Source organism: Balaenoptera ricei, chromosome 15 (assembly GCF_028023285.1).
Source record: "Balaenoptera ricei isolate mBalRic1 chromosome 15, mBalRic1.hap2, whole genome shotgun sequence".
NCBI classification, from domain to species: domain Eukaryota; kingdom Metazoa; phylum Chordata; class Mammalia; order Artiodactyla; family Balaenopteridae; genus Balaenoptera; species Balaenoptera ricei.
The window spans coordinates 63,200,863-63,217,105 of record NC_082653.1 but is presented as its reverse complement, the minus strand read 5'-3'; the positions used below and the strand labels follow the sequence as shown (position 1 = coordinate 63,217,105).

Here is a 16,243-nt window from a genome sequence, read left to right as displayed (position 1 = left end):
AAATAAATAAAGTAGCTATAAAAAAAAAGAAAAGTGCTTTAAAAAAAAAAAAAAAAAAAAAGAATCCGCCTGCCAGTGCAAGGGACATGGGTTTGAGCCCTGGTCCGGGAAGATCCCACATGCCACAGAGAAACTAAGCCCTTGCGTCACAACTACTGAACCTGAACTCTAGAACCCATGAGCCACAACTACTGAGCCCAAGTGCCACAACTACTGAAGCCTGCACGCCTAGAGCCCGTGCTCTGCAACAAGAGAAACCACCGTAATGAGAAGCCCATGCACCACAATGAAGAGTAGCCCCACTGCTGCAACTAGAGAAAGCCCATGCACAACAACGAAGACCCAACGCAGCCAAAAATAAAATTATTAAAAAAAAAAAAAAAAAAGCTGGCACGTGGGAACTGCAATGGGAGAAGGTCTAAGTGGGAAGAGTCGGCATGGTGACAACCCAGAATCTTTAAAATTGGTTTCCACACACTATTTCAGGTGCCTATCCCTTTAAAAATATGGAAAGCCAATGGAATTTAATATAGTTGGAAGTTTACAAGTAACTAAAGGGGAAGTTATGGACTTTTTGATGGTCCTAGATTCAAATCCCTTCTCCATTGATTAATGGGGCAAGATTTTCATCTCTCTGTTCCTGGATTTCCATATATATATTGATACACACACACACACACAATGCTTTATCTTATAGGGTGGTAAAGAGGAGTAAATCAGATAAAACTGTATCTCCTCAATTTTGAGACCACTTTCTTCTCCCACATTTTAGCATTTCTGAAGTTAGGATGCCCCTTCTGCATAATTTAACATAAATGTATACATGTGATAATATTATTAAGTAGATTTTTTTAGTGAAGTTTTCCTTTTAACTTTCTTTTTTGCTTGACTCTCCACTGCCCCCGCCTCACTCTGGCCCTCACATCAGCCCCGTCTCCCCCGCTCACTCCCCACCTTCCCCCAGGTAGCCCATAGCAACAACTTGTTATGCATTTTCCATGTTTTTCTCCATACTAATAAAATCACACACATACAAACACGCACACATACCCATGGATGCATATATATTAAACGTGCTATATACAGAGAGAAATATTTTGTTTTATAAAAATGAGATCCTGTTATATACATTTTCCTTGATCTCATTTTTCTCCCTCAATAATACCTCTAAGACAACTATTACTACTCTAATTTATTCCTTTGTAACAGCTCCCTACATTTCACAGTGGATGAACAATAATTTATTCAACCATTCTTCTACTCTTGTGCCTTCACTGTGTTCAGTGTTTCGGTTTTCTGTTTTTTGCACATACTCCCTTGTATACTGGTGCTTCTATTTCTGTTGGGTAGAGTCCCAGAGTCAGACTGCTGGGTCAAAGCATATGAGTATCTTAAACTTTAATAGATGTTATCTGACTGCTTTCCCCAAAGGCTGGAACACTCAACAATTTCACCAGCAGTGTCTAAGATGACTCTGCTCTCCGCATGAAATTAAAAGGACTTTTAATGGACCAGTACATTTAATGCTGCCATGTTGTTTTTTGTTCTTGTTGTTCCGAAAAGCTGTGATTGACTATGAATGGTGCATCCCACATTTGCTGACATCTAAGAATCAAGGAGATATGGTATATATGTCAAGCACCTTGCCCAGCCTACACCCATCATAGCATTCATGGTGCACCGCCAGTTCACAATAATAGTATCTATTCCTGTTGTTTTGTATCTGATCTGAAAATCTTGCATCCTTCCCTCAAAGCAGGAAAGCAAGAAGGCTCATCTACCCACAGGAGCAGGAACAAACTTTCTAAACCAGGAGATGGGCAGGTGATTTCGACCAAGACTCCAGCTATTTCTTTTTAGTTTGATGATTTTGAAGGTTTGCAAAACACAGTTAAATCATTTGCATCTCAGTCTTTGTGGATTAACAGTTGCCCAATTCGGCAACTGGTGATTGTTTTGAACGTGAAGCTTCTGAGTGCTGGGAGATGTGATAGACACGGAGCATTCAGCATTCAGCAGTGAATGTGACACGCAGAGTTTCTGTGGTCATGGCACTCGCAGGAAGACAGAATCAAGTAATTGCACTCCAGGTTAGCCCAGAAAACTTGGTTTGACCCTATTAGGACTCACTTTCTCAAGGGCCTGCAAAAACACACCTGTGGCCAAACAACTGAATTAATCTCTTGAAAACATTTAGCTATGAGGGCATCGGGTCAGCAAGCTGACTGAATTCTGTTTCTGAAGGACTGGGAGATACAGTATCATCTCTTGGTCCTTTGGTTTTGCATCATTGGAAACAGGGACTGTTCCCAAAGAAGTTTTCTCAACTTCACTGAGGTATAATTGACAAAAATGTAAGATCTTTAACGTGTACATTGTGGTGATTTGATATAGGTAAACACTGTGAAAAGATTCTCACCGTGTAGTTAGTTAAAACATCTATCACCACACATGTTTATGTATTTGTTTATTTTTTTGGTGAGGACATTTAAGTTCTACTCTCTTAGCAAATTTCAATGATATAATTCAGTATTATCAACGATAGTCATCATGTTTTATACTAGATCCTCCAACCTCTTTCATCTTTTTTAAAAAATTTTTAATGGAGTATAGTTGATTTACAATGTTGTGTTAGTTTCAGGGGTACAGCAAAGTGAATCAGTTAAACATATACATAGATCCACTCTTTTTTTTTTTTTTTTTAAGATTCTTTTCCCATATAGACCATTACAGAGTATTGAGTAGAGTTCCCTGTGCTATACAGCAGGTTCTTATCAGACCTCCTTCACCTTCTACCTGAAAGCTGGTAGGTACCCTTTTACCAACCTCTTCCCATTTCCCCCCTCCCCCAGCCCCTGGCAACCACTTTTCCACTCTCTGTTTCTATGAGACTGATTTTTTTTTTAGATTCCACATATGTGATATCATGCAGTATTTGTCTTTCTCTCTCTAACTCATGTCACTTAGCAAAATGCCTTCAAGTTCCATCCATTTTGTCACAAATGGCAGGATTTCCTTCTTTTTCGTGGCTGAATAATATTCCATTGTATATGTACAACACATCTTCTTTATCCATTCATCGGTTGATGGACACTTAGGTTGTTTCCATGTCTTGGCTATTGTGAATAATGCTGCAGTGAGCATGGGGGTGTAGAGGGCTCTTTGATATCCTGTTTCCATTTCCTTCAGATATATTCCCAGAAGTGAGATTGCTGGATCATATGGTAGTTCTATTTTTTCCAAAAGACCTTAAGTCACCTGAAGGCAGGGACTATAGATGTCCTACTCAAAGGGCTACTGCACAATATCTGGCATATAAGAGGCTATCATTAAATATGTATTCAATGGATGAGGAAATGAATGGATGAATGGACAAATACATGAATGAATGACTTACCTGTTTGGGAATTTTAAATGAACTGAATAATTAGTGTCATGCATTGTAGTTATTTTCCAATTTGCATTTTACGAAATCTAGACGTACCTGTCACCATCTTGTAATGCAGTTGTTGTTCATGATTTATCCAAATAAATATGTCCCTGGAAACCCTAGTCTAGTGCAAACAGCCTGGGCTGTTGTGTCCTTGCTCAGTCCATACTGGCTGCACCCCTTCTCTGGGGTGAGTCCTTAACCTGTGTCCCCACTTACAAAGGGCCATGACGACTTCTGCCCTTTGCCCTTTTTTGTAAAGAGTAAATTAGAAAACACAGGAAAAGTATAAATTGGAAAGTGCTATAAACGTAAGAGGCCATTACTATTACTTCTCCCGACACCCATAATCCATGCACCTCTTTAAACCCTACTGAAAGTGAGACTAAGCAGCACTGGTGCTGATGTATTTAAATGCCTAAGACCTCAGGCTAACAACAGTTATTTCCCACCTGTCACATTGCCTATGCTTAGAAGACCCTCTTTCTTTCCTCTCCGTAATCAACCACCAGTGTTTTTTCCCTTCCAGATGTCTGTCTGGTTAGCCCCTTCCTCCCAACCCACTGCCACTGCTTTAGACTCCAGTCCCTGTGAACTCACGATCAGATGATTCCAAAACACGCCTGGTTGGTCTTCCACCGCCCCAGAGTCCCTGCCCTTCCATCCCGTCTGCAACCACTGCCAGACAAGTCTTCCTAAGATGCTACTTTCTTTACCTCTGCCCCTTGTCCTGCAGTGGCTCCTTGTAGCCTGTCATTTTTAATCTGCTCAAGTCTAGGGGCCCTGATCAATCAACCTTGGACTTCCCCACTCCACCAATGCAGCCAAGTTCATGCATGCCTCCAACAATCTCCTTACACATCGTCACCTCCACTCTTTTCTTGAGGCCAGACCACCCACTTTAACTTTCCTCTTTTCCTTCTTTCCAATTGTTTAAATACTACCCAGTTAAGGTCCACTTTATGTCCTGTTCTGTCAGCATCACCATCATCAACACCATCACCATCATTTAGGGAGACTGTGGCTTTCCACATTCTCTGCCAGGGCTTTCCACATTATCTCATTGAATCTTCCTCATTACCCTATGAGGCAGGTCTTCTTACTATCTCTATTTTATAGATGAGAAGACGAGGGACTTCCCTGGCGGTCCAGTGGTTAAGACTCCACGCTCCCAATGCAGGTTCAATCCCTGGTTGGGGAACTAAGATCCCACATGCCGCACAGTGCGGCCCAAAAAAAAAAAAAAAAGCTATGTATAGCTGAGAAGACGAAATTCAGAGAGGTTAAGTAACTAGCCCAAGGTCACAGAGCTAATAAGTGTTAAAGTCATGATTCAAATGCAGGCAGAATTCCCACTCTCAAACACTAGACTGTCCATGAAATCTTTCTTGGTCACCCCCAGGGAGGCCTGTCTCTGGGAAGCTACAAGTCTTCAAAACAGGAAAATTCTTCTGCTGCATTTCTGTAAATGTCTTTAAGCTCCCACCGCAGTTTTACCCCGAAGGCACTCTGAAGCAGTGAGATATAGTCCTCAAGTTTACAAGGGATGTGTTTGTAATGGAAAAGGAAATGAATGAGCCAGAGAACAGAATCAGTACTAAGAAACCCAGAGAAGTGTCTAACTGACCTTATCTGTATCTGTATTAAGAGTGGTTTTACTAACCCCAGGAAATAAGAAAGGCAGTAGGATGAAGTCACCCGTGCTGGGTTCAAGTTCCAGCTCTGCCACTTACTAGCAGACTGGCATCGGGCAAGTTGCTTAATCTCTTTGAGCCTCAGTTTCCTCATCTGTAAAATAGAGCAATAAATGGCTCCACTGCCCCTCACATCATAGGGTGTGTTGGAAGGAGTAAATTAGAGCATGCATGTAAACATGTGCTTGGAGCAGGCACATAGTAAGTGTTCAGTGTATGATATTTCTTACCATCATTCTCTTCTACTTCTCTTAGAATCACTAGTTTTGCTCCTTTAATGTCAAGGCATTTTAACTAAAAAATAATTATCAGTAAGTCAGACTCTGATTCATTCAAACAAACAAAAATCCCCAAACTTTATTCTAGCAGTCTGGTCCTTGGTCACCCCACGTGGACCCTGCAGGAAATGTGGAGCTGAGCCTTCTCCTGTCTAGCCTCCTATGAACTTATCTGGACTCCAAAATGCACTCACCTCCTGCCTGTCTTGTCTCCCTCACTCTTTAAGAGTCTAGCAAGCATGACTGATCCAGCTGTAGTTCCCGGGTAAAATGTGCACATGTGCCATTCCCTCTGCCTGGAATGCTGTTCCCCTCAGTCAGTGATGAAATATTGTTCACCTTTTCAGCCTACTTCAAGAGTCCTTTTCTCTTCCAGACCCCAGGAACCATCCCTCGGTGTGACCACTTGGACCTACAATATATTTGTTATTATATTATACAAATTATACCTGTATTTATTTATTATTATTTTTTTTGGGGGGGTGCGCCACACGGCTTGTGGGATCTTAGTTCCCCGAACAGGGATCGAACCTGGGCGCCTGGCAATGAGAGCTCTGAGTCCTAACCACTGGACCGCCAGGGAATCCCCATCTTAACCATTTCTAAGTGTACAGTTCAGTGGTATTAAGTACATTCCCATTTCACAGATGAAGAGAGTGGGGTCCAGGGACGTTAGGTAACTTGCCCAAGATCACAGTGTTGGGAAGCAGCAGAGGGAGGAGTGGAACACAGCCAGCCAGAGAACGCCTTAACGGTGAAGTCTGGGTCTTCTTCATTAGCTAACACATAGTAGGGGCTCAAGCCCACTGGGTAAGTGAATAGTGAGGGAATGAGTGGATTGTATGGTAAGCATCCTTGGGGGAGCTTTGTGAGTGATGTTCTGAAGAGCTACGCTAAAAGAGCCTCCACCTGTGCTTATCTCCAGCCCTCAGGATCATCCAGGTAACAGGTGATTCACATGAGTGAACAGACCCCAAGGTTTCTTTCCAAGGGGAAAGAAACAGAAAAAAAAAAAAAAAAAAAGTGGTGCATGGCCTCTGGGATCTCCACCTCCTTGCCTGAGGCTGGCAGCTCACCTGAAATGCCCTTCTCCCCTCTCTTCACCCACTGAAACCCTGCTCAGCCTTCAGGTCCAGTGCAAACACTCCTCCTGCTGTCATGCTGGAGCCCCCAGGAAGAGCCAATCTCTTCTTCTGCTCATTTCCCACTTGTACCTTCATTTAGTGTCTATTTCATACTGTTTATACCGGTTTATAATATAAACCATGATGTTCTTCACATCTGTGCTCCCCTTCCCCAAATCTGTAAGCTTCTTCAGAGTAGGGGCTGTGTCCTATTTCATCTCTAATCTCTGCAACATCTAGCGTGGTGCCACGAATAACAGACACTGACTAGGAACATTTAGAGTCAAAGAGAGCTAGCATCAGGCTCCAGCTCTATCATTCACTAGCTTCGTGGCCTTCAGCTCTCTTAACCTCCTTAAGCCTCAGTTTCCCCATCTATGAAAGGGGAATAATTATCTCCTGACCTAATAGAGTTGTTAAAATTTAATAAGCTCGAGTTCATAGCTAAGGCTCACTAACTACTATTATTATTAATAAGTGTTTAATAATTAATCAGAGACCAAGAATAGGCATAATTGATTTTGCCTTCAATGGACACATAAGAAGGAAACGTTTGCAAAAATGAAACTTAAAATACCGAATAAACAGAGCTATGTAAATAATTGGTTTTGTTCAAAGTACATACTAGATAATATCATATTCATCATCTTTGCCTTCCTGCTATTATGGTTCCTGCAATAAAGTTACACAGTCAGTTGCCTCTCCAGGGAGACTGCAGAGACTAGCACACCTCCTAAACCTTAACCCGGTGCTCAGTCTCCCAAAAGGTGGTCCATGTTGCCTTTACCCTTGTCACTCCTTTCACACTAAGGAAATTCCTACCACTTAGCCAAAATGGGATTGATTAGGAAGGACCCTGGGACTACAGCGAACAGTGATTACATCGATCACTTGCCCCATGGTCTGATTCTCCATCTAGTAGCCAATGTGACCTTTTAAAAACAGAAACCAGCTCATGTTAGTTAAGCTGGACAATCAGAAGCAGCTTCTCCTACAACAAGAATAAAATCTGTACTTTCTTTTTTTTAACCACAACCTACAAGGTCCTACCCAGTCTGGCTCCTCGCTGATTTCTCTCCTCTCTCTACCCTGACCCTCCCGGTTCCAGCCACCCTGGCCTTCTGTCTCTTCCTCTAACATACCAAGGGCCTTTGCATTTGCTTGTTGCATCCTTGACATTTACATGGCAAAATGTCACCTCCTTAGGAGAGCATTTCCTGACCACTGGACGGGAAATAGCCCTCCCCTATTAATTCCCATGTAACACATCATCATCTGAACGACATTATTTGTTTGCTTATGTATTGTCTGTCACCTTCACTCCCAGCCCACTTCCTGCTTTCCCCTTGAATAGAAGCTCCATGCAGGCAGGAACCTTGCCTGTCTTGCTCCACACTGTGTCTCAGCCCCTAGAACACTGCCTGGCACTTATAAAGCAGTTAATACCTATTTATTGAATGAATAAATGGGGGAGGGGGAGCAGATTATGGTCATTTTTCACTTTTTATTTTTATATTTCAGATGAATTTGAATTCTTTATAAAGTGCATGTACTACTTCTGTAATAAGAAAAGAGAAATAAGACTAAAACAAAATAAAATTGAAATAATAAAATTAGCATATTTAATCAAACAGATGAAAGTAACACAAATTCTTTCCCAAGTATCTATTATATAGATTGCCAGCAATTCATATTTTTCAGCCTCCACGCTGTTTATTAAACCTGAAACGTTGGCCAGTTTAATGATCTGTTTGCCAGTCGGCACACACCCTTGGATTTTTAAATAATTGTCATCTCTCCTGGGCTTATAGAAAGATTATCATTTGAGCTTTCCACTTTATTCCAATCTCCTACTCATAGCACATTTATTTCCACCTCTATGCTTTTGCCAATGCTGTTATCTCTCCTGGTATCTCCTACCCACTGTGCCACCTTCCCCCACCTCCCCTGTCCAAAATCTTGATCATCCTTTAAGGCACACTCAAATCTTTCAAGAAACAGCCACGACCACTGACAACTGTGCTTTTAGAAAGCTCTGTGCTTTGTCAAAAGGCACCTTGTCTTTGTGCCTCCCCTAATTAATTACAGTTGGTTGAAAGCAATACTTTTATATATCTAACCACACTAAAATGTCACTATGCATTTTCCAACTGAGTAAAAAAAAACAAAAAACCTACTCACTTCTAGTGGAAATATGTTGTCAAAAGTGGATGGGAGCAATTCCTTAGACTCTTTCTCAAAGGAGAAAATACTAGGTGGTTTCCAAGGATGCAAAAGCCGTTTCCTACACCTTCCCATAAGGAAGAAGGTGGTATCTACACAATCATTACCTGGAATTCACAAAGAAATGCACGCAAGGAAAAACTGACTGGCAGGCTGGAATAATCTCCTCCAATGTTATTGGGCACCATCCTCTTATGTCCTATTGCTGTGGTCCCCAACCTTTTTGGCACCAGGGACCGGTTTCGTGGAAGACAATTTTTCCATGGACCGGGGGCAGGGGAATGGTTTCAGGATGGTTCATGGGCATTACATTTATTGTGCACTTTATATCTATTATTATTACATTGTAACATATAATGAAATAATTATACAACTCACCATAATACAGAATCAGTGGGAGCCCTGAGCTTGTTTTCACTTGTCTCTCACTGATAAGGTTTTGATATGAGTCCTCACGCAATTGATTTATTATGGTCTCTGTGCAGTGAAACCTCTCTGCTAATGATAATCGGTATTTGCAGCCACTCCCCAGCGCTAGCATCACAGCCTCAGCTCCACCTCAGATCATCAGGCATTAGATTCTCATAAGGAGCGCGCAACCTAGATCCCTCGCATGTGCAGTTCACAGAAGGGTTCGAGCTCCTATGAGAATCTAATGTCACCGGTGATCTGACAGGAGGCAGAGTTCAGGTGGTAGTGCAATGATAGGGAGAGTCTGTAAATACAGATGAAGCTTCGCTCACCTGCCTGCTGCTCATCTCCTGCTGTATGGCCTGGTTCCTAACAGGCCACAGGCTGATACCGGTCCATGGCCTGGGGTTGGGGACCCCTGCCCTATTGTGACAACCATTCAGCATGGATTGAGTGCTTACTGTATGTCAAGCACTATGCTAAATGCATTATATGCATTATCTCATTTAATCCTCCCAACAGCCTGAAGTGGTCCTTACTATCCTGTTGGAAGATGTCACTGAGAGGATGGAACTGCCAGCTGACTCTTGAGCAGGACTGGGGTAATCGGAGGCTCCTTACCCCTCCCGTCCTTGAAATGTATATTCCACCCATTCTTCTCGCACTAGGAGCCAGTTCAAGGATGCGGCTTTGAGAGAGTAGGACGTTGTTGAGACCATCGGATGGGATACACCACTGAACCCCATTAAGGCCTCTATATAAACTGTTGAGATTCTGGCGGGCCGGTGCAGAGATCTTGTGGCGCCCAAGACAAGCCTCATATGTAAGTTCCCTTGTTGTTAAACCTGCCACCTACCAATCTGGAGTGGCTGTCTCTTTCTTTGGCCTCTTCTTGCCCTCTGAGTACGGGCCCAGTTTCAGATTTCAGCTGTCAAGTTCCCAAGGGTTCAAACCAACATATCCCCATTTTATAGATGAGACAGCTAACTTACAGAACGGTTCAGCAATTTTCCCAGGGTGACAAAGCAACAAAGTGTTAGAGCTGGTTTGGATCCATGTCACCTGATTTCAAAACTCTCATTCTTAGCTACTATACTATTTATATCTTCTACCTAGAAACTCTAGCTAACATTAAAGAGAACGGTTAATACAACCTTAACTGAAAATGACCAGTTTTGCAATCTTTTTCCCCTTTTCAAGTCTTTTTAAGTAACACCTACTCAGTGTTTAACATAAAATATTTAAATATGTGTAAAAGTTAAACAGAGAGTGTCTTCTTTTTAATGGGCCTCTCTTTTTCTCCAGCATTTCCTGCATAGCGACATTGGCTTGACAGTTATTATGCCACAGAATCAATAGTACTAATTTTTATACTTCGTTAATAAATAAGTGGAGGCCCCAGATGTTATGGGATGGACCCACAGATCCCCTGGGAGTTGAGAGAGAGTCCAAAAAGAAAAAAAAGCCACTTTAATTAAAAAAAAAAAAAAAGTTAGGCTGCAGACAAGAGTCTAGAGATCAAAAGTCTAGATTCAAAAGTGAAACTCTGGATCAGTGCTTTAAGAAGATTTTGAATTTGAATAGGTAAAAATGAAAGAAAAAAAAAGATTTGGGGATCCACACCAAAAGCAGATCATAAACTGTGGTCTTGCATCTGAATGGGAAGCAAGAGTCAGAATCTTTGTTGCTTTGGAAGAGAGAGGATAAGAAAGCCTTTCCGCCAAGCTTTTAACAGTTTGCAGCCTAAGACTTAGAAGTACAAAAATTTCAGGAGCGAAAATGCTATATATCAGGTTTTCACTGCAATTTTTCTGTATGCTTGAAATTTTTCCTAATAAAATGGTGAGAACATAAAAAAACATAAGAGAATTATTAGGGACCTGGCCAACACTGCAGCTTTAGTCCAGAGTGTTGCTTTATGTAATTCTTTGCAAAGGATAAAAGCAGGTTCTTTCTACAGATGTAGTAATAAAATAATGGAAGCAGCCAATATATTCAGCACTTACCTTGAGCTCTACCTACATCATCTTATTGAATGTTCACAATTAAGCCGTAAGGTATGTATTATTATCATCTCTGTTTCAGAGAACAGAGGCAGAGTGAGGCTTAAAAAAATGTGACTAGTTACAAATTCAGTCACATGCCAGCAAGGGGGCAGAGCCAGGATTCAAACCCAGGGCTTCTATTCTGCACAGACCCAGTAGTCTTTCAAGGCCACCGTGAACTCCAGAGACCAACAGGCTGCCACATACTTAAAATCACTAAATGTGTTCTGGGACTCTCAACAGATTTAGAAAGCTTCCTGAAAATGTGAAAGCAATACACCTTCACGTTAAAAGCAGAGAGGGGCTCAGGGGCCCAACAAACCTGAGTTCAAATCCTGACTCTGCCACTTAAATCACATCCCCTAGTAAGCCCCAATTTTTCCATCTATGTAAGGGGAGTCATAAGTCATAATATTCCCCTCAAGGAGGCTGTTCCAGGGATTGAATGAGAGGATGCATTTAAAGTTCTTAGCACAGGCAAGACCTAATACATGGCAATCTATCAACAAAAGGCAGCCATTGTGGGTATTATTTTGAGCTTGCAGGAAGACCAGAGACCCTCAGCCCTGGTGTCATGTTAAAGTATCAAAGCCAAAGGGTTTTGAAAGGATGAAATGGGAGGAAGGACCCATATTTTAAAAGGAGAAAGAAAAGAAAAGGAGAGAGGCTGGACACACTCTGGTTTCCAGGTGCAGAACTAAGATATTTGACTGTGATTTCTACTTGAACCCATGAAAACCAGAGTACAGTTGAACCATTCTAAAAAGATCTTCTGAATTTGTAATTACAGGTACGGAGAAAGCACACACACAGACACACACACACACAATCTTCTACCAGGTGAAGACAGGAAAAGAGCATTCACAATACTTCGGTCCAACACAGCTCAGCGCCAAGGCAGGAAGCTGAGGGTCCTTGTGAAGGGCGAGACGGCCCTTCCCAACCCGGATGGAGGTACGGAGCTAAAGCAAGCAGTGCAAGGGCAGGGGACTGCTAAGTGCCCGGGGTTTGCAGGGAGGGCTGGTGACCCTGGGACCCCTGCAGCTGCCTCTATACTTTGAGAGCAGGAGTTTCAACTACTGCATCCTATTCATTAAAAACAAAAGATCCTTAGTTTATTTGTTAATGTTGTTGACCCCAAAATACCGTAGAGAGAAGCAGCAAATACAGTGTGTCCATTTCAGAACTGCCTTCTAGGACTGTACCCAAACCAGAGACTTTGAGTCAAGAGAGAAAGAAGGGCGTGCACAGGGTTAACCTTCCCCTAACCCTTTCCCTTCCACTCGCGACCCTGGAGAAGGCAGGGGAAGAAACGCTGGGAACTTCAAGTGTGCCCTGAACCTCACGCCGGGGGAGAAGCAAAAGCAGAAACCCAGCGGACACTCCCCCCTCTCCAGAGACGTGGGCGCTTTCCAGGATGGTCCAAAGGTTCCAGCGTCCCAGTGCATCCCGGGTGGAGAAAAACCCTCCTCCCTGGGCTGCGGGAAAGACCCTACTTTCCAAGACCGGCTGCGAGCTTGGATCCGGGACTCCTGAGTCCACCCCAGGCTCCCGGCTCAGCTGCCTGGAGATTCCCGAGCCTCCCGGTGAAGCCCAACCCGGAGGCTTTTGTTCGAGGGAGAGCGCGTCGCAGCGCAGCGCATCCCCGCAGCGCTGAAAGCCTCGCTGCGGGGGCGCTTCCCTCGGTCCGCTCCCTACCAACCCCGCGCTCCCGCGACCACCCGCTCCAGCGCACGGATCCCCAACTGTCCCCACCCCCCGCCCGAATACTCACTTCTCCCCAGTCCCTCCGCTTTCCACGCCGTCTCCTCCACCGCCCCATAGCGCCTCAAAGGCTTCTCAGCTTCCAGATGGATGGACAAAGATTGCTTTAACTCCATCGCTGATCTCCGCGGGCAGGTCGACGGGTCTCCCTTTACTCCATCCCCGCTGCGGGTTGCAGGGAGGGAGGCGGCTCCAGCCAGCAGCGTCTTAAGGGGCCGGGCGCTCGTGACGTTGCTCCATCTCTTCCGCCGCCAGGGCCGGGGACAGCCGACTGGTACCTGGTGGGGGGGTGGAGGGGTGGAGAGAAGGATGAGGACGCATGCGCAATGGAGGCTTGGGGAGGGGAGCTTGGGGGCTGGGTAGACAGAAAAGAGGGTAGGTGATAACTCTACGAAGAACAACAAAACAACAACTAAAATAGAACCATCACAAAGGAAGTCAAAACAAGGCAGCAGCCCATACTGGGGCTTGTGGCGTCAGCGTGCTGCTAGGTTTTGAGTGGGATTTGTGAGAGCATCTCTATCTGGGGGCAATGGATCCATCTTTGTGGCGAGTGTACAGAAGTGTGAGTGTGGACCTGGATCTGTGGGTTCTGGGCTTGGCCGAGTGCGTTTTTGTGACAATCTCTGTCGTTTGCATCTGTGTGTATTTTGAATTTGAATATAAAATGGAACAATCTTGTCTGCCGGTGCCTGTGTCCACTCTGTATGTGTTTGCATGAACTTCAGAGACACATGAAACTATTTTGGACACAAGTATAACAAAGCTATTTGGAACATGGGTCTTTACTTTCCAGAAACCCAGAGGTTTATCTTAACCAACAAAGCACGGCAGCATTAAAAGTACAAGGTAAAATCAGCAGCTAGACTGATTTTTAAAATAGTACTATTTGTTGAATGATGGCTAGGTGCTAAACACTCCCCAATAACTCTGTGAAACAGATACTGTTTTGTTAGCTTTGTTTTATAGAGGATGAAACTGAGGTGCAGCAAGATTAAGTTATTTGCCCAAATTCCCACACTTACCAAATGGTCTGGTCAGCACTTGAATCCAGACTTAGACTCTTTATTGTACTGACCTTCTTGACTGCACAGGTATGTAGTTTTGTACTGGGTTGGGGGAGAAGCTCTATAGGACATGTGTTGTTCATTTGTTGTTTGTTGTTATTCTTAAGACATCATCTGGGGCAACTTTTGGTTTCCACACAGCTTGTGGAGGTATGAAAAGGCTTTAATAAAATGATTTATCAACCAGCAGCAAGAGGCTTTAAAAATTTATGATCAGTAAAGTACTTCTAGGGCTTCCCTGGTGGTGCAGTGGTTGGGAATCAGCCTATCAATGCAGGGGACACAGGTTCAAGCCCTGGTCCAGGAAGATCCCACATGCCACAGGGCAACTAAGCTCATGTGCCACAGCTAACTGAGCCTGCGCTCTAGAGTCCACATGCCACAACTACTGAAGCCCATGTGCCATGACTACTGAAGCCTGCACACCTAGAGCCCGTGCTCCGCAACAAGAGAAGCCACCACAATGAGAAGCCTGTGTACCACAACGAAGAGTAGCCCCTGCTCACCGCAACTAGAGAAAGCCCGCATGCAGCAACAAAGACCCAACGCAGCCGAAAGTAAATAAATTTAAAAAAAAAAAAAGTACTTCTAAATAGCTCATGAGAGAAAAAGGATAAAACAATGAAAAATTTTAAATATTTAGACCTCGATAGTCATGAGAGTATCACATATCAAAACTTGTAAGGTTATTGTTTTTTTTAATATATGTTTTTTTAAATTTATTTATTTATTTATTTATGGCTGTGTTGGGTCTTCGTTTCTGTGCGAGGGCTTTCTCCAGTTGCGGCGAGCGGGGACCACTCTTCACCGTGGTGTGCGGGCCTCCCACTGTCGCGGCCTCTCCCATTGCGGAGCGCGGGCTCCAGACGCGCAGGCTCAGTAGCTGTGGCTCACGGGCTTGGTTGCTCCGCGGCATGTGGGATCCTCCCAGACCAGGGCTCGAACCCATGTCCCCTGCATTGGCAGGCAGACTCTCAACCACTGCGCCACCAGGGAAACCCCAAAACTTGTAAGTTTTGATGTAAGTAAATGCATAGCCTTAAATGCATGCATTTAAAAATGTAAGACTAAAAATAAATGGGTTAGGATGAATAGGTAAGCAAAATGTGGTCTTTCCATACAGTGGAATACTATTCAGCCTTTAAAAAGGAAGGGGATTCTGCAATATGCTACAACATGGATGAAACTTGAGGACATAATGCTAAGTGAAATAAACCAGTCACAAAAAGACTAACACTGTACAATTCCACTTATGTGAGGTGCCTAGAGTAGTGAAAATCACAGGAACAGAAAGTAGAATGGTGGTTGCTGGAGACTAAGGGGAAGGAAGAATGCAGAGTTTTTGTTTAATGGGTATAGATTTGCAGTATTTCAAGATGAAAAGAGTTTTGGGGGTGGATGGGGGTAATGGATGCACAACAGTGTGAATGTATTTAATACCACTGAGCTGTACACTTAAAACTAGTTGAACTGGTTAAAAAAAAATCATTGTGTTCAACTGAAAAGACTATAAGAGAAAGGAAGAGATAAAACCTAAGTGAAAAAAAAAAGAAAAAAAAAAACCTAAGTGAAGTAGAAAAATAATAATAAGAGCATAAATTAAGGTAATAGGGACTTCCCTGGTGGCACAATGGTTAAGAATCCGCCTGCCAATGCAGGCGACATGGATTCAAACCCTGGTCCAGGAAGATCCCACATGCCACAGAGCAACTAAGCCCACGCACCACAACTACTGAGCCTGCGCTCTAGCGCCTGCGAGCCACAGCTACTGAGCCCACATGCCACAACTACTGAAGGCTGCGTACCTAGAGCCCATGCTCCACAACAAGAGAAGCCACTGCAATGAGAAGCCCGCTCACTGCAATGATGAGTAGCCCCTGCTCGCCGCAACTAGAGAAAGCCCGCGCGCAGCGATGAAGACCCAACACAGCCAAAAATAAATAAATTAAAACAACAACCACAACAACAACAACACTGAGTGGAGAAACTGGAACCCTCATACGTTGCTGGTGGAAATGTACAATGGTGCAGCCACTTTGGAAGACAGTCTGGCATTTTCTCAAAAGGGTAAACACAGTTATCTCACGACCCAGCAATTCCACTCCTTGGTATAGACCCACAAGAAATGAAAGATACATCCACACAAAAACTTGTTTGAACAAATGTTTACAGCAGCATTATTCACAATAGCCAAAAAAGTGAAAACA

The 16,243-nt window shown here is 43.5% G+C and overlaps 1 protein-coding gene across 7 annotated transcripts in view; it reads right to left on the bottom strand.

Annotated features, from left to right (window-relative positions):
• Positions 1 to 16,243, bottom strand: part of LOC132349814 (bMERB domain-containing protein 1) — a 199,764-nt gene that overhangs the window by 145,207 nt on the left and 38,314 nt on the right. For all 7 annotated transcript variants that reach the window (XR_009497751.1, XR_009497750.1, XR_009497749.1 and 4 more), the window contains exon 4: positions 12,980 to 13,247. Coding sequence is in view for 4 of the 7 variants with exons in the window: in XM_059898615.1 (XP_059754598.1) it covers positions 12,980 to 13,247 (268 nt within the window). In the remaining 3 variants the exon portion in view is untranslated. The remainder of the gene's footprint in view (positions 1 to 12,979; positions 13,248 to 16,243) is intronic.